At 40.6% G+C, this 26690-nt stretch overlaps 1 protein-coding gene across 8 annotated transcripts; it reads right to left on the reverse strand.

Moving 5' to 3' along the window:
• Nucleotides 1-1066: 1066 nt before the first annotated feature.
• Pabir2 (PABIR family member 2) lies at nt 1067-26554 on the reverse strand. Of its 8 annotated transcripts, none has more exons than XM_038317169.2 (9): nt 25588-26554; nt 22977-23055; nt 17895-17938; nt 17764-17818; nt 17411-17515; nt 17037-17119; nt 15886-15941; nt 11040-11139; nt 1067-2974 (listed from the first exon to the last, which is right to left on the reverse strand). In XM_038317169.2, exons 1-9 carry the CDS (start codon nt 25683-25685, stop codon nt 2905-2907), a joined length of 690 nt encoding a protein of 229 aa, XP_038173097.1. In that variant the 5' UTR covers nt 25686-26554; the 3' UTR covers nt 1067-2904. The 8 variants fall into 8 exon arrangements, with proteins under 8 accessions (XP_038173097.1, XP_038173092.1, XP_038173095.1 ...); XM_038317164.2 differs by having other exon boundaries at nt 1067-3883; XM_038317167.2 differs by having other exon boundaries at nt 15886-15944.
• Nucleotides 26555-26690: the final 136 nt, after the last annotated feature.

Consider the following 26690-nt stretch of genomic DNA (forward strand, 5'->3'; position numbering starts at 1 on the left):
ATGTCTGTTTATGTGGCGGACATATGCATGTATTCGTTGTGTCCTAAGGCCTCTGAACAATTGTGCCCTGGTGGCAACAATGATACCTGGTGCCCTTACTTAGATTTTACCATCATTCTCTAACTGAATCAGAGCTCCTTGAAGAAATGGCTGATCCCCTAGGACAAGGAAAGTATGAATCTGGGATATCTTGTAACCAAGAGTTAAAAACAAAACTCCAAACCAGCATACGGCAAAAGGACATAGCAGGGGCAGGAGAGATGACTGAGCAGTAAGAGTACTTACTGTTCTTCCAAAGGACCTAAGTTTTGTTGCCAGCCTGTAACTCCAGCTCCAGGGGACTCAATGTTTTCCTCTGGCCTCTGCAGGCACCCACACACATTTGGTGTATATACACACATTCATGTATATATATATATATATATATATGTTTAAGAAACACAGGAACTTATTCCTGCATGGCTCAGAAATTACACACACACACAAACACACACACACACACACGTGCACACAAAGGCTAAGGAGGCATTATTTAGAAAGAGTTGGTAAAACAAGTGTGGTTCAATGTTAAAACATTAAAAACTGGGAACTGAGGTGAATATCTCTGGGTGTTCTTGCAGTTTCTCTGGACTTAAAAAACTATTTCAAAATGTAAAGTCTTTTAAAAGTAAGTAGTCCATTTTTTTAAAAAAAGTACTGAAAGTAAAAAAAAAGTGTTTACAATGTGAGTCATGAACTAAAGTCTTAATTTTATAGAAGTTTATAAATAGGTTTTAAAAAAGATAAACTGAAAGCAAACAAGAAATATGTGACTATGGTAAAAGGCATCTAAATAGTTAAACACAACAAAACACTCCTGAAGAGCTGACAGATCATGTGGAGAGACTGCGTCTCTGCTGGGCCAGCCAGCGTGAACTTGAACACAGTTATCTGTTAGCTCTCCTCTGTGCAGAACAGCCCTTTCCTCAGAACCTGACCTACTCCTGGAAACAGAAAAAGCTCCTGGGGTATGACGACGGAAAATAATTATCAACAGGAATAAGAGAGGCAGACTTGCAAACTACTGTCTTTTTATACATGTATATATGCTTTATTAAATTCACATTCTTAAGATATACACTGGGTAAACATTTCACAAAACTTTCTATTATTCCAAAAGCAGGTATCATAAAACAGTGATTTATAAGTCAGTCAAGCAAAACCAGTATCTATAGGATTTTATTATGGTTTCATTTCTTGTACTAGTTTTCAAATAGACACTTAAAATATATGATATAATATGAGAATAGGAAGAAACAATTTTACTTTATAACAATAACTACACTGCAAATATTAGACTTTATATAAAAATAAAGGGGTACTGTCAACAAAGTTTCTCTGCGAATTGACTATCTTGTATTTCAAAACAATCCCTGCACAAACTTAGCTTTCTAGTTCATTTAGACATAGAGGACAGCAATAACAAAAGATTCGTTTACAAAGGAAAAGACAAGAATGTGGCAAAGGAATTTGTAGGGAGAAGCGGGGATTGATGGGTGGGAGTGAGATGAGAGAGGGTGGGGAGGGAGAGCAATAAGAATGAAGTACATACATGTATGAAATTGACAGAGCAAATTGAAAACATTGAATTAAATTCATTAATAAAAGAGTTGGCTTAAAACAGTTAAGTGAAGCCCCTGCCTCTTTGATCTCATCAAACCACTGGGACAATTTCAGTTCTTTGCTCCAGCTTTACCTCACCACTGAAGCTTTTTAACGTGTTTAAATATCTTCACATTTCAAAGGTTATTTCTTAACAGTCCTAAATTTGTACCCTAAATTTGAACTCAGACGTTCCCCTTTAAGGAAGTAAGATAGAAGAGGGAACATGACAAATGTCCTGAAAGACAAAGCCATCTCTTATTATGAAGGCAAAAGCCTTTGAATATGGTTCATTAACAGAGTGGATATACCAAGTGCCATCAAAGAAACGTTTCTTTAAAATGGCACACAAGGGGTGATTCTTATAACAGCACATTTATGTTAGGTCTGAAGGATTATGCGCTTTTCACAGGCTAAAGCAACATGGGAACGAAAGCCGTTAACAGCCGTTACGACAGTGATTAGACTGTAAACTTAAGAGCAGACCTGATTCTCTAATAGACTGCTGCAAGCTGAGTGATGTTCTCTCATGAGTAGAAGAGAGGTTTGGCATCAAGCACACTACTTTCTGGTCTGGGAATTCCTTCAAACCACCTCTAAGGATTTTAGATTTCAAAAGACTTGAGTGTAAATCATTTTCTGTTTGCTTCTTCCATTCACTCAGAAATAGAATAGCGCAATTCTAGCAGGTAAATGTGAATATCAAACACAGTCACCCACCATGTTGAACATGAAAAGAAATCTAACAGCACGGATACTGTACGCAGTGTAAGAAATAATAAATAATGTCACAATAGATCACACTCGGATTTCTTAAACACTTTAGTTGGAGTTTCCTCTTGTAAAAATGAAAGAGCATATGTTACGTCACACTGCATATACACTGCTTAGAGCTCAAAAAGCTTGTGGAAGCAGAGGGCACGGGAGCATTGACCCTTTCAGTGCCTCAAATCTTCCTTACAGATATTAAACTGCTCGCTATAGGGAACAAGAACAAGAACTGGGCTCTGACTCTAGCACAACACGATAACCAAAGAACCCACCAGTCACATGACAAAAGAAACTCAGTGACGAAAAGGAAACGGCAAAGACGAACGGAAAGTAGCACTGACATAGAGAAAGCTTCCACTTGCCACAAGACCTTATGATACACGTCCCTACAGCATGGCAATGTACCCCAAGGCACCCAAGGCCTCGCAGTACTACTCGAGACACTGACAGCTTCCTGGACGCTTACTTTTGTACAGTGGTTTGTGTAAATAACTACTCGTTCATTTGTAGATGCTCCACACATCTGGTCAAGGCAGGAATTTCTTCTCCTTGATAACACCACCTAGAAATATCAACAATATTTGATATATTCCTCAGGGCACCAGGCTTGGGGAGAGACACAGCAACTGTGGTGGCCAAGTCCTAAGAAGCTGAGGTGACTGCTGCAGGCCCCCTTAAGTCCACGTCAGTCTCCACTCTAAGATCAGTCTTCAGTGCACACATCCCAACAGCAAAGCAATGAGGGGAGTGATGGAAGCGACTATGGGTTTCCTCCCCTCTGTGAGAAATGGCAAATCAGCAGCTCAGACAGAAAAGGAAAACAAAACAATGTATTTAAAGCTGATGCAGAGAAATGAAAATTTGACATAATCCAAAGCAATTTAAATATCGCTATGAAAGAAAGAGATGGGAGAGTATGTAGTCAACAGTAATTTTTATAAATCTCTCAAGCAAGAGAATTTCTGACCACCTCTGTTATGTCACTGCTAGGGAAAGGAACAATCACGGAAGATACACATCAGTGCCCCCTTAAATGCTTGAAAGTAGGTGCTCTTTGAGGCACTGAGAAGAAATTCTCCGAGCAATCAAAACTGCACTTGCGATTTAGTCATCAAACGCAAAATGAGATCAGCCAAAACAGATGTTAGTAGGGTGACTATGCTTGCCAAATTGAACTTTTGAAGACAGAGATGCCCAGAAGTGGGAGCATCGGAATGGCTGCAATCTGCCGAACTTTAATCCCCAGTGTGGATCAAAGTTCTCTGCATTCCTCACTGAGTGTTTTATGTGGGGAATAGTTAAAACACTGAATCAGAAATGGTTAAGTCACTTGGGTGAGAGATCATCCATCAAGATGAACGAAGAGCATGAATTGGAGCATGCTACTGGAGACTCTGCGGGAGCGCTGCCTGTAGCCAGTGAGTCTGAGGACAAGCCACTGCTGATACTACTGCCATCCAAAATATCTGAACTGAGGACAAAGCAAAAAGAATTATAAGCGAATGCATGTATCAGGGTCAACATAACATGCAATGATATGACTTCAAGGACACACACATCAGTACAGCATTGGTAAATAAGAAGAAGCATAAAGGCCACAGCAATGAAATGCATAATGTACTATGTTGAGGGACCTGTGACATTTATAAAACCATGGAAAGCCAGAGTAAGACTCGCGATGTTCTGGATAATTTGATCATCCCCCTGGAGGCACCTGACTATGTAACATATGATACGTGTTCCTTTGGACATGCCATGGTTATTGTGAAGGAGGGTTCCTGACCCTCTGCCTAAAAGACTGGTGTTATATTTATCTTCTTACTTGTCTAGAGCCTTAGAGGAAGGAGAACCGATGTTTACTAAGGTACCTATTCGCAAACTAGCTTAAGTGTGTCTGCAGACATACTACTTCTACTCTTGAGGAGAGTCTTCCAACTGTCCTAAAACTCCCAAGAGGCTTCAATACAGATATTTTAAAAATGATTTCCTCCTCTAATTACATGTCTTTCCTATTCTTCTCATTTTATGAATTCTTTATACCATTTCCTTTCAGACCCAAAGGTCTCCCTGCTATCTGTAAAAGATTCCTTCCACCCTTCAGTGACTCTCCAGTTAAGTTTCTAAAATTCTCTCTCCTCATGGTCCTCATCACGTCTCTTTAATCCAAACAACTGGCCTGTTTTCATCCTCCCACTAAAACTGATTCGGACACCAAATGTCTCCATAAGCCAGCACAGGAATATGCTTCCCACCCAGCCCAGATGCTCAGTGTTCCCAGAAATGAATTTGGCCCGCCTGAGCCTGGCTTATTCGTACTTTATATGGAACCGAGAACCTCTGCTCGGCATCATGCCACCTTTCTTGCTTCAGTTCCCAGGAGTCATGGATCTATGCTCTATATTTGCCTTGAATTTACTCATTCACTTATTCTAATATTTACTAAGTGCCTGCCAAGTGTAGAAAGTATGTAGCTACTTGAAGGACAGACAAGGTCCTGAGCCTCGCTGAATATACAGGATAGTGGAGGAGACAGGGATTTAAATGATCAGGCTCATAAAAAATAATTACTCTTTGCGATGTGAGTAACAAAGGGAAGGAAGGGGGTGCTGTGAGAGTCTGACACATGGGCAACCTGATCTAACCTGGACGAAGTGTGAAAGGATTCTCAGAAGTGAGGTTTGGGTTTTGATGGAAAGGATGAATAGGCATTAATTTGGGAAGGTGTAGGAAGAAGCAAGGACCCTTCTGGGAATTAAAAGCAGACAAGAGCAGAGACAGTATAGAGTCAAGAGAACACAGTGAGAGCCAAACTGGAATAGTCCAGCAGTTTAAGTTTACACAGATACTTTTTTATTTTCTGAAAGGGAAGAAAAACATAATTAGAGAAGGAATTATGACTCAAGGAAATATGGGTTCTAGTCTGTCACTAGCTTCTTTGGAAAACTTGTTGTGTTCTAAAATAGGCAATTGAGACACTGTCTTTAATATTATTCTTTTAAGTTTCCAAGATGATATATTTCCATTGTAAAGAAGCGTATAGTTTATTTGTAAATCTCAGGCCTATACCATTCCCATGAAGGGCAACTTATTCTCTTCTGACTTTTTAGACCTAGTGTTTCAAATGTCATTTAGGGATGGGACCCAGGGTCTCACACATGGCTGGGCAAACACGTTACCGCTGGAGCTACACTACAGTCCCCTCTGTCATCTTTCTATTGCCTGAAGGTTGCTTTTAGGTGGAGACAGATTACAAATAGGTTTTGGAAAAGTAAAAATAAAAAATGGAAACAGTATATTCCACATTGCTCCTACACTATGTACACTGCTGTCAAATACATCATTAATAATACCACTTTTAAGGAAGAAGTCTGGAAAACTTAGTTGGCTCTGATACTTCTTCAACCACATGGCAAAATGGTCCAAAAATATGAATTATTCAACAACTGAAAAAAAAGTTACACAGATAATCCAAGACATTGGAAAATCAAAAGGACCTTTCTATTTGCCTTTGGAACATATGTGAATTTTCCTCTGCAGCATTTTGCCTAGACTAATATTAAAATGAATTGACTTTCCTAAAGCACATATTGGCTGGGCAGCACAAGGGCATGCTCTATGCCGTTTGGCAGGAAGAAAGAGACTTAGATTAACATTTGGCCACCATGCAGATAATCTGAAGATAAATAAAGAATTCTTTATTGCAAGCACCAGAATGACAGTGAGCTCAGGATTAGAAGATTTCATCTGTAACAAGACACTAGTATTTATTCCAAAATACAAAATAAGACTGTGTAGTACAATGTTTTTCTAATTTGTTGATTACTTAAGAGAAAAAAAGATGGCAGAGACATTACCAATTAGAAAAAAATTGAACATTTCAAAATATCTTCTTTACTATTACACATAAAAGTCTCTAATTTTTCTCACTAATGGAAAAATGGCACAGCTACATTTTGTCTCCACCACAATTTAGCTTCACAACTTAGTAAAGCTTAACTTAGTTCATTAACACTGAACTAAGACCTGGTTTCTGTTCTAGTTAATCTGGTCACATGGTCATGGAAGCAGAAGCCCCAGGTCATATCAGCCAATCATTAGATCCATGTAGAACAGGACTTGTGTAACTGTGCAACCCACAGAGATTACTGTGTGAAAGTAACTCTTATGGATCACCATTACATCTTACACCAGCGCTTCTAAAAGCAACAGAGTGCAGTCCAATTTGAGTTTCTTATTTTCTCATATAATATCTAATGAGAGTGCCAATGATAACGAGTCTTACTTCTACTAGTGGCCAAAAGCCAGACAATCATAGGAAAGTAAAGAAAATTCAGACCAGACACAGGACCATCTGAATCGAAAGTGAACTGATCCATACAAGCTACTATTATATACATATATTTTTTTAAAAAGCTAGGAGTCCTGGCAATATGGCTCAGTGGGTAAGGGCACTTGCTGCCAAGCCTGATGACTTGAGTTCAAAGAACAGACCTAACTCCTGAAAGTTGTCCTCTGATCTCCCCGTGTGTATGGCCCCACACAAATAAACAAATAAAAAATTGTAGAAAAATCATCTAGGCATGGTGACACCGGAGAGTCCAGCATTTCAGAGGCAGAAGTAGGAGCATCAGAAGTTCAAGGTCATCGTTGGCTACATAGTGAGATTAAGGCTAGCTTTGGATACAGAGTAGAATTTTGTCTCAAAAAGCAAATCAAAAACATTAAAAATCATGATAGCTAGGGTGTAGACACAGAACTCACGAGACAGGAGGATCTGAAGTTCAAGACTAGACTGGGATACGTACTGAATTTTAGGCCAGTCTGGACTATATAATGAGAAGACTCAAACTATAAATCTAACTCCAAATATTAAAATTAAGCATCATATCAAACAATGATGCACTGGGCAAGAAAACTTGAGAATTTTCACTTTTACGGGCAAAGCAGGGTACCACTTAATCTTTACCATAGGGCTAGGGTCCCCGAAAATGCTTTTGTTTGCTTTGAAGTGCTGTAGACACATACACTCTTATTCCCAGCTGAATGAGGCACAGAAGGGGAGCTCTTAATATGAAAAACAAAAACAAAAAACAATTGAAGTGCCAAATAAGGCTTACTTCTGAATTATGCTCAAACTCTTGATGTTCGCAAATGACATAATTCCAGCTTTGTAGTGGTGATGTTCCCCACATTCTGTTGACAGTGATTTCAGGATTTTTTTGGGGGGGAAAAAGGAAATAAAAAGTATGCCCAAATGGACACAAACCCTAAATGGGTTCACATTCAATGTCCTAATTTAATTTATACTTCAAAGATGTCAGATTTTAAAGATTATTAACTAGCACATAAACTTTAAAGACTATGAAATGTATCTTTTCTTTCTCTTTGTGGGATGGGACAGGAAATAAAGAAAAGTTTAAAAAGATGAGCTCATATCTGCTAGTTATCAGGTCTTTGAGCCACTCTCTAACTGACAGCTTTTATTATTGAGTAGTCTGGCATCTTTAGCAACAGAAACCAGGACACAGGCACTTCCTATCTCTGGCCCCATTTCTAACAATATGGATATATGATGTTGACCAATGGAACTGCATTAAGAGACAGAAGTTTCTGTAAAAGCGGAATCCAGATTTATTATTCAGAGTAACTCACAAAATTTCTTCCCTGTAGACCTAAGTGTCAGCATCCTTAGTATATAATGTGTCTTGCAGATCTTAACACAAATTGAAGCTTTAAGATCCTTTGAGATGTCACAAATTTATCTGAAAACGTTACTTGGAAGTTAATTAACTATCTTTTGAAAGGCTGTGTGTGTAGTACATACATGTGTGTGCATATGAATATTCATGTCTGTTACTGTTCACATAGAGACCAGAGGAGGCCAGAGGAAGATGCTGGGTCTCTCTCGGCCTGCTCTCGAGACAGGATCTCTCACTGAACCTGGGGCTCCCAGCTTTCTTAGCTATGCCAGCTAATCAGTAAGCTCCAGTGTTGCATCTATTTCTCCCCTAGTCCCCGGCACTGAAGTTATAGGTGTGTGCGGTCTTGCCTGGCATTTATGTAGGTGCTGCGGATCCAAACTTGGGTCCTCATCTTTGCACAGTCAGTGTTCCGACCCACTGAACCACTGTCCCAGTTGTTGGCTTGTTTTGTTGTGGGGATGGGGTCTCACTGTGTAGCTCAGGCAGACCCTTTCAACTCAGTACTCATTTAGTTTAGGTTTCATTTAGCATTAATGTCCATGTCTCCAGGACCCTCCCAGCTCCTCCAGGTACAGCCATGGTTTGTAACAGCAGCTCAAGTTCCACTACAGCACTGCCATTGTCAGCTAAGGCTGTGCTGATAAAAGATCACCGCCCAGGCAAGGAATGGGGACCACAAACAAATACTGTGTCTTTTCCTTTCCTGTTCTCTTTTGTTTCGGTTTGAATTTTGGTCTTGCTATGGATAAAACCCAGGTGGCGAGCATGCTAGAGAAGTGTTTGGACACTGAGCTATACCTCCTCCTGGTTTTCTTTTGCTTGATCCAACCTTACTAAATACTTCAGGCTAACCTGTTGCACTACTGCCTAGGCTGGCCTCTACCACTGCAATCTGTCTCAGCCTTCATTGTGCTAGGATCACAGGAATGTGCTACCATGACCTGCTCCCTATCCTTGCTTTCTAATTTGCATGAACTTCTTTTGCTATTTTTGTGGTACTGTCAAAAAAAAGACATAAAGTATAAATATATATAAGTCTCACCAGGCGTTTTTTGCCATGCTGAAGGCAGCACAGAGCCTTGTACAAGCTAAACATGCTCTCTACCACTGAGAGCTCCTCATTCTACACACCCAGCTCCTCATTCTCCTTGTGAATGTTTTCCTCATTGGATCACTTGATAAATAACTGGGCAAGCAAATCTATTTATAGTCATGTGCCTATACTCACACTTTACCATAAAAGCCACATGCTTTTGTGTACCAGGTATATAGTTTCATCCACTAGTCCCCTTGACAAGCTCCAGGAATTGCTCTTTGCAATCTCTACATATCTGGGAAGACACACTGTACTAAAATTAGCAATTGAACTACCAAGGCCACGGAGAGATAGTGGAAGATACAAATAGGAGCAATCTAAAAGGCATTCCAACAGTACCAGTCAGCAAGCCTCATGAATGACAATAACTTAGGACTTGCTCACCTAGAAGTACAAGTTAGCTTAAACAAAATGATGCACGTGCAATTTGGGAAAAAGAAATTGTCACCCTTACAGCACCGAGTGGCTTTTATATTTCTTCCATTTAGAGGGTTCCATTCTATTTTTAAAGTGAATGCCCTTGTGAGGTTTTTAAAAAAGGACTCTCAGCTATAAAACCGAGGAATCAAAAAGTTCTCAAAGGTGTTATACAACTGTGTATAAAATATGGGTACTTGGCAAGTTGACTGGAATATCCTGAAAGATTTCAAAATATTACCTAGGAACTGCTACTATGCCTTCCCCCCAGATGTCTGTCGGCATCCAAATGCTCAACTTTAAGAACAGGAAAAGAAGTCAACTCTCTCATAAAACACTGAAAACCCTTATGTTTCAGACCTAAACTAGAATGAGAATCATGTGACCTGGACCATAAAAATTAGTAACTGTTACTATAAAACTGCACATTTAAGCTGGGTTTGATGGTACATGCCCATGGTCCTAGTACTCAGATGGCTAAAGCAGGAGGGATGTAATTTTTGGGTCAGCCTGGATTACACAGTGAGCTGGAGGTGAGCCTGGACTACATAGTAAGACTATGTTTCAAAATGCAACGAGAAACTGCAATCTTAATTAGCACTGTGATTGACAGCTATAAATTTTCTAAAAAGATCTTATCACAATAGATCACATTACTTAGCAAATACCACAAGTATAATGTTTTGAATATGAAATGTCCTCTCCCAGCTCATGTGTTGAATGCCTGCTTGCCTGGGTAGTGGCACTATTTTGGGTAGTGGCAGAAACTTTAGGAGCAAGGAAGCTATTGGGAGCATGAACATGAAAGTCATACATTTCCCCTAGTCCCTTCTTTCCTTTCTGCTTCCTGGTTTCCCCGAGGCCAGTAGCCCTGCCAGCTATTCCTATTGTCATGATGACCTGCGTCACCACAGGCCCAGAATCAAGAGAGCCTGCGAACCTCAGACTGGAACTTCTGAAACCATGAGCTGAAATAAATCCTTTTCCCCTTGCTCACGCCAAGGATTTTGTCCTAGTGAACAAAAGTTTGACTGACACACACAGTTAAGAGAACACAGCCATCTCTTAGAAGTGAAAAGCATGGAACATGAAATGCAAGCAGAGCAGGGGTAATCAATATGCATTTTCTGCACAGCAACCCAGAGGCTTTCTCACACCCGTCAGCTGATGGCACGACACCACACTGTCCTTGAGAAAGTCTGACCTAGCGGGCTAGGAACTAAAAGGATACACATACTTCCAAAGAAGTACTTGGACTTTCAGAGGACCTGGTCACTCAAAACCATCTACACCTTTGTGGAGACTTGCCTGTGTGCGTGTGAATTACATTTTCTATTATCTCAATATTCTTTCGATGGGGTTCTTTTGTAACATGAATTGTACCCTAATAGTTTTTTTCATTTCATTTTTACCATGAACTGAGATCAGACAATTGCGTAGTAGCATCTGCAGACAGCTTGCCGGTGGTGCCTTGGAAGAGTCTCTTAGGCTGGCTTTCTGTCTCCATCTCTCCTACAACACAAGAAACATAGCTACCATAAAACAATTCTACAAACACAAGAGCACTGCTAAAATGAGGGGGATATTTGCATAGCCAATGCTCGGAATACTTTAAGCTATTATATATAAAAGTTTCTGCATGTGACAGGAGTCTAGAGTTCCAGAGACAAAGGCAGGAAGAACAAGAGTTCAAACCTAGGCTACATAGCTACTTCCAGGTTAGCTTACACTACATAAGACCTTCTCTCCAAACACCTCCCCCTTAAAAACAATGACTTTCTTGTGTACTTTAACATAAAAGAAATGTTTTTATAACTGACCAAAAAAGCTTTCATTTTTCATGTATTATGTATAGCATGTTTTTCTCTCTCTCTCTCTCTCTCTCTCTCTCTCTCTCTCTCTCTCTCTCTCTCTCTCCAATAAAAAGAAACATTGATTTTATCAGACAAAGTAGGTATTCCCAAACAATTAAAGCTCATGGTGACTATTTTATGGCTTGCAAAGAGTACTTATTTTATATCTTTCAATAATTTAACACATCCTTGAGACAGCAACAAGATGTATTTTCTGATAGTGTGGAAATAGAAGGTTGAGTTGGATGCTATACTAAATATAAGAATATAGTTGAAAGTACACCTGAAAGCAATAACAGCAACCCAGTTCACAAACTTGGAACTGTACTGGTTTCCTCAACCCTAGAGATTTTCACTGAACTTGTAATCATAAACACGGCACCAATGAGAATCGTGTTTCACGGTTCACCACTAACTAGTAAAGGTTGTTTGCTTCTCCTGCCCCAAACTCTGTTTTTTATTTCAATGGTGCATATTACTTGGATTTGATGGTCTTTATCTGAGCTTGAAAACAGAATGGAAAAGACAATTTAAGATAAATGTGGTGAGCACGTAATCCCAGCCTTTGTGAGGTAGAGAGCAACTGGGCTGTCCAGAATGCCACACCAGCCTGTACTACAGAGTGAAACCCTGCATCAGACACGCAAGGAAACTAGCACAAAGAAACCTGCTGAATTCAGGAGTTTAGCTATACCTCAGTAGGACCATGGAACTGAACTGAAAACTGTATGAACTACTTATGACAGAAAAAGAGAAAACGAGAACACATGCAAACTTCATTTTCCCCTGTTATGAACTAAATAATATGACTTTTTCTTCTGGAGCTTCTGTGAAAGTTACTGACACTCACACAAGTTATAGTGTTTGCTTTGTTCTGTGAAGCTTCGAAACTGCGTTTTAAACTCTAGCAAAGAATCCCTCCACCTACTGGCTGATTTTGGAATAGCTACTAAACATTAACTCCATTAACTTACTAGACAGATTTTACTTTAATAACAATAACAATAATAACCTTAGTTTAAAGTGTACTTTTATCTAATGCTCCTAAGAGCATTCCTAAGGTTATAAATGATTCCTTCCAAGATTAAATAAAGGGAGTTGATTTACTAAATACAAATAGTATCACTATATCAGGACCTACTTTCCAAAGCACATCATCTTCAATATTTTCATAATTTCATATATGTAAACAATTAAATATCATCATATTCATCACCAATTTGCTTCTCCTACTTCCCCTGGGTCCTCTATCCCTCCATGACCCTATTCCAATTTCACATCTTTATGATTTGTTTTATAACCTACTAAGTCCAATTAGTGTTGTTCATATGTGCATGGGTTTGGGGCCATCCACTGGAGCATGGGCAAACTACCAGTGACTACAACTCTCTGTAGTCCTGGGTAGTCTAGAAGTCACTGTGCAACCTAGCCTGTCTTCAAACTTATAGTGATCCACCTGCCTCTGACTTCTAGTTTTGAACTCCCCAAGTAGCAGAGAATGATCCTGACCTCCTGATGCCCCTGCTTCTACATGCCAAGTGCTATGATTACAACATGCATCACCAAGCTGTTATGCTAGAGCAGAGAGCAAACCCAGGGTTTCGTACATGTTACACAAGTACTCTATCAAGAGTGCTACATCTTCAGCCCTCTTTGATATTTTTGAGACTGAGCCTCATGAAGTTGAGTTGACCTTGTCTCCTGTCTCCACTACCCAAGTGTGATTTCCAGTTGTGTGTCACCATACCTAGTTATCCTTAATTCTAAGTTGGATCAAAGATAATACTTCTAGGGCTGGAGACATGGCTCAGTGGTTAAGAGCATTGCCTGCTCTCCTAAAGGTCCTGAGTTCAATTCCCGGCAACCACATGGTGGCTCACAACCATCTGTAAATGAGGTCTGCTGCCCTCTTCTGGCCTGCAGACACACACAGACAGAATATTGTATGCATAATAAATAAATAAATATAAAAAAAAGATAATACTTCTAAATTTGTGTGTGAGTGTAGGGCTAGATTCACCAAAGCCATCTTCCTAGTTTAGTGGTCCTGAAGGTAATCTGAATTGCTTTATTTTTGAGGGTTATAAAAAGACTTACATATTTTTATGTGTATGAATGTTTTGCCTACATATATACATGTGTAACACATGTGTGCCTGGTGCCTGCAGAGGCCAAAAGAAGGAAGGTATCAGATCCCTTGAAAATAGGATTGTCAGCCACCATGTAGGTGCTTGGAACTGAACCCAGGTCCTCTGCAAGAACAGTATGTAGTCCCAACCATTTAGCTATCTTTTCAGCCATATATATATAAAATGTTTTTGGGGACAGTTCAGTCTATATTCCAGGCTGGCCTCAAACTCACTATGCTATTATGTGCAGTATAGTGTCAAGCCCTGGTAATTCTACTGTCTTAGCCTTCCAAGTACTAGGATTACAGTCATGAACCATCACACTTAGCTGAACTGCTCTTTTTTAAGTCTTAAAGATTTATTTTATCATTTTAATGATGTGTGTGTTTGCATTTGTGTTGGTATGTCCATATGAGTGGAGGAGCCTTTGGAAGCCAGAGGTGTCAGATCCCCCGGGACCTAATATGTGTGCTGGGAACAGAACTCAGGTCCTTTACAATATATCAGCATGCTCCTTTAACCACTGAAACATCTGTCCAGGCTTTTTTCTTAAGGCAATTGGAAAAACTCTTCTTTAAAATGACATCTGCTTACACCTGTAGCTTAAGGTGTTTTCCTTTAGGAATTCTAGCATTTTAGGTTTTATATTAAGGTCTTCGATCAATTTTGAATTGCTTTTTTTGTGTAGGATGAAAGACAGGGATATAGTTTCATCCTTCTGCATGTGGACATCCAGTTTTTCCTGTACCACTTGCTAAAGAGGCTGTTATTTTTTTCCTCAATGTATGTTTTTGATACCTTTAAGAAATGATGTAGATGCGGGCTGGAGAGATGCACTGTGGTTAAGAGCATTTGTTGTACTAGCAAAGGACCTGGGTTCAGGTCTCAGAATCCCAGGGTGGCTTACAACCATCTGTTCAAACTCCAGTTCTAGAGGATCCAGTGCCCTCTTCTGCCCTCCACAGTCACTGTACGCATGTGATGCACACAAATCAGACAAAACACTCATACACAAAAAATTTTAAAAAAAATCTTTTAAAAATTATAAATAACTATGTGGGTCTATAAAACATGAAGATCCCAGATTGAATTTTTTATATGTGCATTTATGTGGGCTCATAAGAAGGGAAAAAGAGGTCTTGAGAGGAAAAAGGTTAAAAATACAGGGAACACAAAGGCATTGAGGGAGGGCAATAGGAGGAGAAGGGATGAGGCAGCGTAGTGGGAGAAAATCATCATAAACTATACAAGAAAATGCCATAAAAACCATATTTTCTATGCTGGTAAAAATGAAAGAAAAAAACTAGATGGCAGCACCTATGTATAATCACAACACTTGGGAGACAGAAGCAAAATGACCAAGAGTTAAGGCCAGTCTTGGCTTATATATCTATATAGTGAGTTCATTGCCAGCCTGGGTGACATAAGACTGTATCAAAACAAAACAAAAAATGAATAATAAAAAAATAAAATAAAATGGCACCTGGCACTTTTAATTATACAGTCAAATTGCCAGGAATAATGACTAAACCAATTATCAACCATCTCGGCCATGTTTAAAGAAACAGATGCTATCAAGGGTTTACATGAACATCTAAATCTACTGCAGACTGAGAAAACTTTAGTGCTTTGTGATTCAAAATAAGCAACTGAGAGAGCACCCGCGTACACTGAAAACTTCCCAGACCTGACTAATGGACAACTTGTACTCTGCTGAGGTATAATTTGTTGATGGGAACGTGAGTCCTACTTCTAGGCAAACTTCGTGTTTACAGATGTATTTGCTATGCCAGATTATATTTCTGCACACATGTCCAATTGTGCATCTCTGAGATCTCTGAAAGGCAATTGTTTTGGAATATACATTAATAATATGAATATAAGAATATAATTCAGATATGAATTATAAAAATATAGAGAAAATAAAATAGCTAATTTATGTAACATAGATCCTGTACAGAATATTTTGAAAATATTTAACATTTCTTTAGAAAAAAAAAGAAAATTAATTCTGTGAATTCACTTCAGATGAGAATTCTAGTTTCTAATTCAAGCTTGGCTAAATTCAATAACAGAAGTGTGATGAATCCTTTCCCCCAATATTATTAAAATGAATGTATACATACTTAGTAAAGTGTACAATGGTACATATACAAATACATTAATTACCATACCTAGTTACCTTTTTTTGCTGGGGTGGTATAAGCACATTTAAGGTCTGCTCTCTTAGGTTTGAAGTATGTAGCACAGTCCTGTCAACTATACTTGCCACATACCTTTTCTCTTAACAGGACCAAGAACACTGGGTCTGATGCACTTGACTGGACTCCTCCTGCTTTGACAAATAAACAAATAGGATAAAAGATCCGCAGCATTACAACCTAGCAAATAAGCAACATCGACAGTCATATAGTCAGAAACACAAAGTGTTTATATATAGGGCGATTAGACTCAAACATATGGCGATATGAAAAAAACAGGGCATTTTAAGCCATTTAAAAAAAATATTCTCAGGGCTGGAGAGATGGCTCAGTGGTTAAGAGTACTGGCTGCTCTTCCAGAGGCCCTGAGTTCAATTCCTAGTACCCACATGGTGGTTCCCAACCACCTGTCATGAGATCTGGTGCCCTCTTCTGGCCTGCCATACATGCAAGCATAACTCTGTATACATAATAAATTAAAATCTTAAAAAATATTCTCTACTGCAAAATATCCACAATTGCTTAAAGAAATGTGTCTTACTAAAAAATGCATTTGGATTTTTATCTATAACGTCTTTTACCTTTAAAAAAAGGTGTTAGCACGGTAGGGTGTGTGTGTGTGTGTGTGTGTGTGTGTGTGTGTATTTTCTCTGAATATAAATCAACACTAAGCAGCACTGGGGATGCAGCTTTGTGATAGAGTTTTCCCACCACTCCCGAGGTTCTTGGTTCAAGACTTGGTATCACAATCAATCCATCAATCAGCATTAAATCTCAAACACAGAATCTTGTAAAATGTTAATGCCTCAATATAAGTGGTGAACATATGGTTGTTCATTATGAAGTTCTAATGTATGTCTGAAAAATTCCATAGTAAAATTAACTCAAGGAAAAAAATAATGAGTGATACTCCAGACACCCCCCCTCTCTTGTGTGTGAGATGTATGCATGTGCACACACATGTCCAAGTTCATGTGCCTGTGTGGTAATGCTCTTGGAGTCCAGAGCAAGATGGTCTATCACACTCTACCTTATTCCTGCCAGACATGGTCTCTCACTAAATCTAGAGCTAGGCTAAGCAGCCAGCAAGCCCGAGCAATCCTCCTGTCTCAGTCTCCTAGTGAGGTTATAGGTGTTGATCTCACTTCAGATCCTCGTGCTTACAAGTGCGTTTACCCACCGAGTCATCTTTCCAGTCTCCACATTTAACACTCAAATTCCTTTACCTTGAAAAATGTCTTGCATTCAGAACAGGACTCGGTGGCATACCGCTGCTACTCACGAACATTTGCAAAGATGGTGACAAACTCTGCTAGAGAGAGTACATGCACTATCAAAACTGTTAACAGCACTTCAGTTTTCCAAAGATGCTTTTCTTTTGTTGGTTTTAAAAGGTTCTTTTGAAACATGACAGAAACAGTATAGCTATGCAAGTGCCTCATACATATGACATTTTCCCAATTCACTACCATAGATTTTCATTGCTTCTTCAACTCTATGGAGACTTTGAAGGTGAGTTGAGTTGAATTGTGTATATATATTTTAGAATAAACAGCTTGCTGTGCAAGAGCCAGTTAATATCTGGTCGACAATGTCCTACCTTTCCAAATCCTCTGGTTGGGGAAGGTGCCGGAGAAACTGGAGTGAAGTCAATTCTCTTTGGAGAATATAACTTCTCTTCTTGCTTGTCAAAATCACTATCACTCTGTAAACATAAAATATTACCTTCATTCAGCATGTCACAAATCTTATGTACGACTACAACAACATGCCTATATTGTGAAGAACAGAAATGGACACATTCAAACATTTTGCTGGTAAAGCAGAGATCAAAACTAAGAATCACTCTGGAAGCAGGAAGGCCATCAGTCTATGAAAGAATCTACCAAGACAGTTGAATAATACAAAAATTTCTGGGAAGTTACAAAACAAGCACGCATGGGAACACTTTACCAGGCTCAAGCTTTCATCCCACGACTGGCTTATCTGCATTACTGCTTGAGCATCCCTAAAAAAGAAAAAAAGCCATCAGAGTTTACAAACCAGACACAGTAGGTTATGCCCTGCCCTTGCTAACCACTGACCTTTCATGTGAAGTTTCTCTGTTCATCATATCCAGGCCTTCTTCCTATAAGGAGAAGCACATGTGCTAAATCATAGTTTTCCGCCATGTGTCTCTTTCAAATAACGCTGAAACAATCCCAGGTGATCAGAACTACCATTCTGAGATTGGCAGCCATGCTTTACCTGTATTTGAGAGCAGACTCAGAAGTCTGATGAGTCTAGCTAACTGGAGTGGCACCCTAGCTAATTCTGAAGATTTCAGTCTCAAATTTCTGACCTGAGCAAGTAAGCTAAACGTAAACGTTTCCTACTGTGTGCGTCACAAAGCATCCGTCGTTGCCAGTATTAGTGCTCCACCTCTTCCTCCGCAGTTCTTCATATTCTTAGAAACTTCACTCTTCAACCCCTAAACATTAATACACTAGAGGCAACACATGCAGTCTTTAGAAAGTACACCAGGTGTCCAGCCTCAAAGCGCCATCTGTTGCCAGACAGGCCCTGACTTTAGCACTTTTCCCAAATGAATGGAAAGCTGTATAAATTTAAGGGAAAAAAGACTGGGCCTTGGAAGTATTCATTATTCCACTAATCTAAAATAAGAAGCTATGTGAAATGGGAAAGGAAAAAATGCCAATGATATCAATTTTTATTACTGATGCACTAATGAGTAAAGATAGGCTAACAAACCTGACATAACATTTTACATATGATTAATGTTCTCAAAAATACTTGAAAATGGCAAGAAGAACATTTTGCTTCCATACTATAAATCATCTCTAAGGTCTGATTTCTAATGCTATCACCACAAACCATAACAGCTAAAGCAAGACCAGTTTAAGGGAAAGAGTGTTTGCCTTGCATGCACACTGCCCTAGCTAGGATCAAAGAAAGACGGCATGGTTAACCTTCAAAAGAATTGCTGTTTCCTTTACATCATCTTTTCTTCTCTTTCTGACAAGATTTCACATAGCCCAGGCTGGCTTTGAACTCGCTGTTTAGGTAGCTGATGATGATCTTGTATTTCTGATCGTCCTGTCTCCACCTCTTGACTATCTGGTATATGGAGTTCTAGGGATGAACCCAGGGCTTCATGCATGCCAGACAAGGACTCTTATCAATAGTCTCAAGCCCTCATTTTTTAATATGGATGCCAAATTATTTTCCTTCAAAAAAAACCACAATCTTGTCACAGAAGGTAAGATATAGTCAAACCAGTGGATCTTACAAAATTATAACCATTGTAATGTAAATAATTATTATTTTCTCATAAGAAATACAAATGAGCTTTTAAAAGTATCAAATCAAACAAGACAAATTATTCTGCTTAAGAAGCCTTATGCTATTACAACTAAAAAATAAAAAAAATTCTAATGTGAGCAGTACAAAAATGGGCTTTTTAGGCAAAAGCTAATTCAAGTAAAAGTATCCACTGAGACATGATTTTACCTTAAAAGATATACCTCCATTACCCACCCTTTTTGTATTTTTTCTTCTAAGTTTTGAAACAAGAAAAACTTTACAAGTAAAATTCTTTGTAATGTCATTTTTTGCATTAAGAAAGCAACACAAGTTTACCACTGAACTTTTAATGAGTTCGTTGAAAATTATAAACTACCAGGTAAGGAAATAAGACAGGGTTACTCTAATAGGCTACTGTGAGAAAGCACACATGTGTGTCATCCAGAGAACTAAAGAATGCCAAAAGGTAGTGACCTTCATCAACAGAGCCAAAATGAGGACAGTCCCAAAAATGTGGAGGAAGTCAGAAATTGAAATGCAACATTGATTAAACATACAACTTCTCAATCTAGACAAAACTATAGAGTGGCTCTGAAACAGAGATAAAAAGAGAACTATGTCTAGAACCAGAATCAAGAATAATGTATGAGCCGGAAAAAAAAAATGTTCTAAGAGCTTTAAGAAGATGCTGGCTAAATGGTGTTAAGGAAAGCAAAGAGCTCAAGTGGGATAAGAAATGAGCCCCCTGACACAGACAATTAAGTGGGCATTAGTGACATTTTCAAGGACGGCCTTTAATGGAGTTGTGGTAGAAGCAGCAAGATTACCAACAAGCAGGAAATTAGGAGACAAGGAGCTAGATACAGTTAAGGCTAGATTTTTTTTCTTTGAAAAAGGCCAGGGAAGGGAACAGAAAAGAAGGACAGACCTACATGAAAGAAGACTATCGTCCCATACAATACATGTGGGGGAAAAGGTAGGAGCCAAAGATTTAGAGAGGAAAAGACTGAGAGGCTAAGACAGGAGACAACAGCGACCCCAAGTGACAGGGGCAACAGAAAATGTATTAACCACCAGGGAGCAGCGCCATATGTGAAGACAAAGGCATTTTAAAGTGAAGAAAAATGGTATTATAAAAGACAGGTGTCAGGACTGGAGATGGCTCAGTGGTTAAGAACTACTGTTTTTGCAGAGGACCTGGGTTTAATTCCCGGGAGTCACATGGCAGCCCACACTTGTCTGTGTCTCTAATTCCAAGGGATCCAACACCCTCTTCTGCCGCCCCCCCCCAGGCTCCTGAATGCACATATGCATGTATATTCATGCAAACTCAAAACATACTAAAAATAAATAAATCGTTTAAGAAATTAAAAGATAAGGGTCTGTTTTATCTGTGAAATGAGAAGTGTCTTTGGCTGGAAGTAAATAGTGCTAAATCAGGTAGCTAGCAGAGACCAAACAAAAAAGATTTAGAATATGGTTCTGGAGAACAGCATGGCATCAGTGGTACCTTAGTCCCCTGAGAGAACTAATCTTTCCTTTCAAACTACCCATCTTTTCAACTTCTCTCCTTGTAATCAAGACACCACCACTCCCCTGGTCACAGTGAAACACAATTTCAGTCAGTTGGAGTCCTCCTTCTCCCAAAATTGTTATTTTAAAAAGTTGTAATAGCATAAGGCTGCTTAAGCAGAATAATTGTCATGTTTGATGTTGTACTATTACACACTCATTTGTATTTCTTATGGAAAATAGCAATTATTTACATTATGACTGTTACAATCCTGTAAAATCCATCGGTTTGAATTATATCTTACATTTTGTGACAGGACTATGATTATTTTGAAGGAATGTAATTTGGCCTCCAAATCAACTGCTAGCAACTATTAGCAGACCTTTAACCCAAATGCACCCCTTCTGATTTGCTGCCTCTACCACATCACTGAGTTGGAAGCTTATTATAATTGTGTATAAATTTTAGATGATTCACATATGGCTAATCAGTTGGCAAATTGTGGAGGTCCTACCTCTCTGCTTGTCTTTTCACCATCGCTTCCTTTCCATTTCCTTTGCCAACGTTTCACTCTTTCCTTGTTACTATGGGACACGGATGAGCACATTAAGATTTATACAGTGTGCTTTAATATTAGTATAGAGTGTCATTAATATCATGATGGTGTGGGAACGTGTACAAAGGAGATAGAAGGATTAAAGTAGGTTCTGAAGGAGCAAAAACGCGAGAAAGGAGGAGGATGGGGTTGATGGAGAGCACAAGGCTCAGTGAATTACCATGGCCCTTTAGAAAATGAGGCAGCCAGAGCAAAGGATGTGGAGTAATGACAGATGAGCCTAGACTAGAGTGGATAAGAATCTTCACCTCTTATAAAAGAGCTAAGTGAAGTGCAGAGAGGCAAATTCGTTTTCCCCGTCTTTGCTATGCTTTTCTTATCAGGAGCATAGCTGTATAACACGGAAGAACATTTTTCATACACCCAACAAAAATAAGTAGTTATATTTTCAAGTACTGTCAGGGAAGTAGGTGAAGCGAATCAAACCTCTAGATAGCTAACGTCCCCTCTTTGAGGATTTTTACCCAGTGCAGTGGAAATCTTTCTAAAATGTGTTCTAGTGGCCCCTTTCTCAAACTGGTTAAACCAAACAGAATGGCCCTGGAAGCTCTCTAGTCCAGTGTCAGCTCTGCCATCTACTACCGTGTGATCCTAAGCAAGTCACTAGTGTCATGAGTCAGTTGCTGCTGCCTATAAGTGGGAAGATCCCACCTCATGTCTTGTCTCTTTTCTACTTCGTGGAGGCTGTTACATGAACTAAACGAGTGAAAGGACTTTGTACCATGTAAAATACAATCAGAGGGTAGATGTTGCTGGAAATTAAGAAAAGGTTAATGACCAGGGATCCTTAAGAACGTTACCATATGCTTCTATACTAGTGACACCCTCGGGACTATCAACAGGCTCTTAGCTCTTGTGCCAAACCACAAACTATCGGGAGGGGAAAATCCTGTCTGCTTTTCTGCCTTTCTCTCGCCTCCCCTGCTAGCAACTATTAGCAGACCTTTAACCCAAATGCACCCCTTCTGATTTGCTGCCTCCACCACACCACTGAGTTGGAAGCTTATTATAATTGTGTATAAATTTTAGATGATTCAGGGGTCAGAGAGGCTGTCCTATAAATAAATGGATGAACCTTTGTGCACAGACTATGGAAATGTAGTTCAGCCATTTAGAGGCCCGTGTGCTCACGTCTCCGATGGCTAAAGCTGCCGAGAGAGTGAGCTCTGCATGTGAAGTGCTACTATATAAAAACCTCTTCATCGTTTCCCCAGTGCAGCCATCGAACACGGTGATTCCCAGCAGCTCTGCCACAGAGAAAAATCCACACTCGTCCGCTCTTCTGGGAATACAGACACAGATTTTCCAGGGGTCTTTATTTTAGACAACCAGTGTTATCTGACAGATGAGTGTCAGAAACATTCTGCCACTATTTAGGTGATTTTTTTTTTACATCCTAGGACAAATAAAGACCACGGTTCTCGGCTATATTTGGAACTTACTCCTGATTTACCTCACGACTGTGACGCAAGTAGAAATAAATAACAAAGAATGATTTTTACAAATACAAAGTCCTACAGCAAGGAAGGCAATTTTTAAGCCCCACCCCCAACCCTTGTGTGTATGGACCAAAAGCTGAATGGCCATTATTGCAAAATGAGTAAACAAGATGGGTAAAATAAATCTTTTGTTTTTCAAAAAAAATGTGCACAGCACATAATTTTCCAGAAAGAGCTATATTTGAAAGTATTCCCGCCCATCTAAATCACTGCACATACTTACGTTGATACTTACCAAGCTATGATGGCTCATAATTGTCGCACTGTTCCTCCGAGTTCTAAGTGGATATGGCTCAAAAACCTGTGAAAGGTCACTGAAAAGTAAAAAAAAAATAAAAGGATTAGCGTCTTCTAAAGGAAGCTATCCGTCAGCTGAGCTCAACACCCTCCAATTCGCAATTAACAATGAAATCTTCAATGGCTCATCATTTCCTAGAGACGAGGACCTCCTTACCAACCTCTTGGCAGGCCAGGCTTGAGTGCTGCTGCGGCCTCCGCTTCTGCTAGATACTGATCTCCTCAGTGGTTGGGGGACAGCTCTGAGAGGTGGAGGGCGGAGCTCCAGACTGGCTCATTCCAGCTGCTTCAGGTCAGAACTACACCCCCCAACCCAGTTCCTGTCAGACGTGAGCAGCTCATCTCTCTCCCCCAGAGAACCATGAGAATTACTTACTGCTTTGCCCGTGGTACCACCTGAGAAGAACCAGGGAGCCCCGTGAAGCCCTAACATTGCACCCATGCACCCATGGCCCCATGCACCAGTTCTGCTGCTCTGCCTCTGGATCCCGAGGTCCAAGTGAATAGAGAGATCTGAAGAGGTTTGCTTTTTTTTTTTTTCCCTTTTTTGCTCATGTTTCCCCTTTGACCTCCCACGCCCTGCCGTCATCTGTCAATAGTTCATCCTCTCCTTCCACACCTATCTCAAGAGCCTTGCTTCCATGAAGGCACAGCACAACCTTCTCCTCATTCCACAAACATAAGGCAACCATTCCCGACTCCAAACTTAAAGGAACCGGGAGATGACAGCTCCTTGAGACAACGCCTTGCTTTTTAAAGACATGGTTTTGCTGTTGTTGTTCATACTGGTCTTGAACTCCTGGGCTCAAGCATATACCACGACAGGTGGAAAAACTTTCTTTTTATTTATTTTTTAATGAAGGGCTGGAGACAGAAGGAAGAACTTTGTATATCCCCATCAAAAAGCTCTACCCTGAGCTACACTACCATTCCAGTACATTTGTATGTCTGTATGTCCATGTGGATTAAGTCATGGCCCCCTGCACGTTAACAGACAGACACTGTTAAACAGCTACATACAGAGCTCACATTTTACCTTCTATTTAGGAAAAAAAAGGTTCTCCAGCATCACAACAAAAGGAGAAAAGGGAAAAATGGAAATAAATAGAAAATAAGTGTAAATGGTTATTAAGTCTCTCAGGCGAGGCGCTTTATTCGTCTTTGTATGATATCCCTGAAGTGCCTAGCAGCCTGTTCTGCCATGACAGGAACTCAAGGATTTTCAACAGTGAACTGTACTGGGCTCTAAGAGACCACCGACAATACCTATTTCAGCTATCCTCGTTTTGAAATGAGAAAACAGATGCAAAAAGAAATAACTCACTCCGTATAGCTAGCTAGTGACAATCGAGACCAGGCCTGGTCTCTTTTCCCCTTGTCTGTCACATCATGCTATCAAGTAATTACTTAAATTGTGGTTCTCGAAACAGTGGGATTTTCTCCCTTAATTGTCTAAATGCAGGTCAGTGGGACAGCCCAGGGCCCTAGCAATTGCTTGCTTACCAGACTTTCACAAGATAAGGAGAGAGAAGGTGGGGTGGGGGGTGAGACAAAACAGACAGTTTCCTCTTAAACATCCAAACATTACTTGCTGATGCCAAGGACAACATCAGAAATGCAACAGTCACTTCGTCATTCCCTCCATTTCAAAATCATATTTAAATCTAGGGAAAAAAATACTCGCCCCTCTGCAAAATACAGATGTTATAATCAGTTCAATAGGGAGCAAAGCATTATCAAGCCTTCAGCTGTGCTTGAAAAACTGCTGTGGGCAAATATTGCTCCTGTGTGCTGTATTCATGCCCTCTATGAGGGGGTCGCCTACTCACGAAAGTGAAGTGTGATAGCTTCATTAGATGAACCAACCAGCCCTCATTATCACACAATTTCACTTTAAATTCCTTGTTTGCAAGAGACAACATCCCGCCACTAAAATTAAAGGAGTGATTTTTTCCCCCCATTATTTTCTCAAACCAGTGTTTACAGACCTAAGCCACAAACCATCTCTTTTTTCTCTTCTTAGGCATTGAAACGCATTTCAGGCAGCTTTTAAAACTGAAAACACTGTAACAAATCCAAATCACTTAATAAGATAGAAGTGCACCATGTAATCCCAAGTTATTAGATAAACTGTGATTTCTTAACGCAAACCTCTGTTAATGCCAGGGTTCCTAAACTCGGCATAGAAACAGCAGCTCATAGACACAGGTGTCAAGTTACAAGCCTAATTCAGGGGGTTCAGCTTCACTTGCCCTGATGGAAATTAGCCAGGGCAAGCAACCTGTCAGCAGAGGCAGGCTTCTACATTCTCTTTCAGAACTGGACAATATGGCCCCCAGGTAGAAAGGGCCCCTTTTTCAGACGTGGCCAAAGTGTAAGGTCAAACTTTCCCTCCATTTAGCGAGCCAAGCCACTGTAAAGAAAAGAAGACCTCAACCCCCTCAGTTTGGAGTCCAGATGAACTCGAACTGCCACTTTCGGGAAGGAAGACTTCTTGCCCAGGGACAAATCTCTGAACCCCACACTCCGATCTCCCCAGTTCAGCTCACCTGAGCACATGGATCAGGGGAGCACTGTTGGCCCGTCTCAGGGTGCCCCCATCAGATGTGTCAGCCTCAAAATCCAGCTCCATTTTCTCCTGAGCCATTCGCAGACTTGCTAGCCCGCACAGCCAGCAGTGCTCAGCTCCTGGTGCTTTGCTCTGGACTCACTGCAGGACTGAGCTGCTGGGGACTGGCAGCTGGGGGCGGGGGCTAATGGGCGGAGGCTTGGGCGCGAGGGCGGAGAAAAGTGGGAGAGGAGGATGCAGATGAGGCAGGATGTGGAGGTGGGTGGGGGGCGGAGGAGGATGGAGAGCTTGTGTTGGGAGGGGGGGGATAGGATGAAAAAAAGGATGGAGGAAAGACAAAGACGGGAGAAGGGAAGAGGCACAGAGGCTGATAAAGAATAGATGGAAACGCAGTGCATAGGATATATGGAAGAGGACAGAAGTGCGAAAAGAGCACAAAGGTCAGGGGGAAGAAGAGTACAGGGGTGGGAAAGGAGGAGGACGGAATGTGTGGAAGAGGAAAGCACAAAAGAAGAAAAGGGAGGAAACTAGGCAGTGGCAGAACTCATGCTGTCATTTTTCCCGCCTAAGACCGCAAGCGCGGCTCTGCTACAGTTGCTGTGGCCGCCTTTGCAGCGCTAGCAATGAGGACTTGACAGCTGGCCAGACGGCCTCGGCAGCTCCACCTCCACATGTTCAGGGTCTCCGTCCAGTCCGCCATGCTCCGGGACCCGGCCCCCAGGGCCCCTCAGCGCAGGGATGGCGCCTTTGCTCCCTGGCCCCCGCCCGCCTGGAGGACTCAGAAAAGGGGTCGGCTCTCTGCGCCACCACGGCGCTGCTTCTTTCTCTTATTGGTTCTAATGACCTGCGAGACCCGCTGGAGTGCAAACTGAATTCTACGATCTGCCGCCTCTTTTGCCTCCCACGCTTCAGAAATGGGAGCCTCCACAGGGCCAGCTCTTCCGCATCTTGTTGTCCATTGGGTGTTGCGCATGCGCCTGGCAGTCGCTCCAATGGACCAGCGGGTAAGGCGCATGTGTAAGAGCTTCTCCTGGCGATCCGCCTTCAAAGGGGAGGGGCGTTTCCAGGGGGGCCTGAAATCTT

Source organism: Arvicola amphibius, chromosome X (assembly GCF_903992535.2).
Source record: "Arvicola amphibius chromosome X, mArvAmp1.2, whole genome shotgun sequence".
NCBI lineage: Eukaryota > Metazoa > Chordata > Mammalia > Rodentia > Cricetidae > Arvicola > Arvicola amphibius.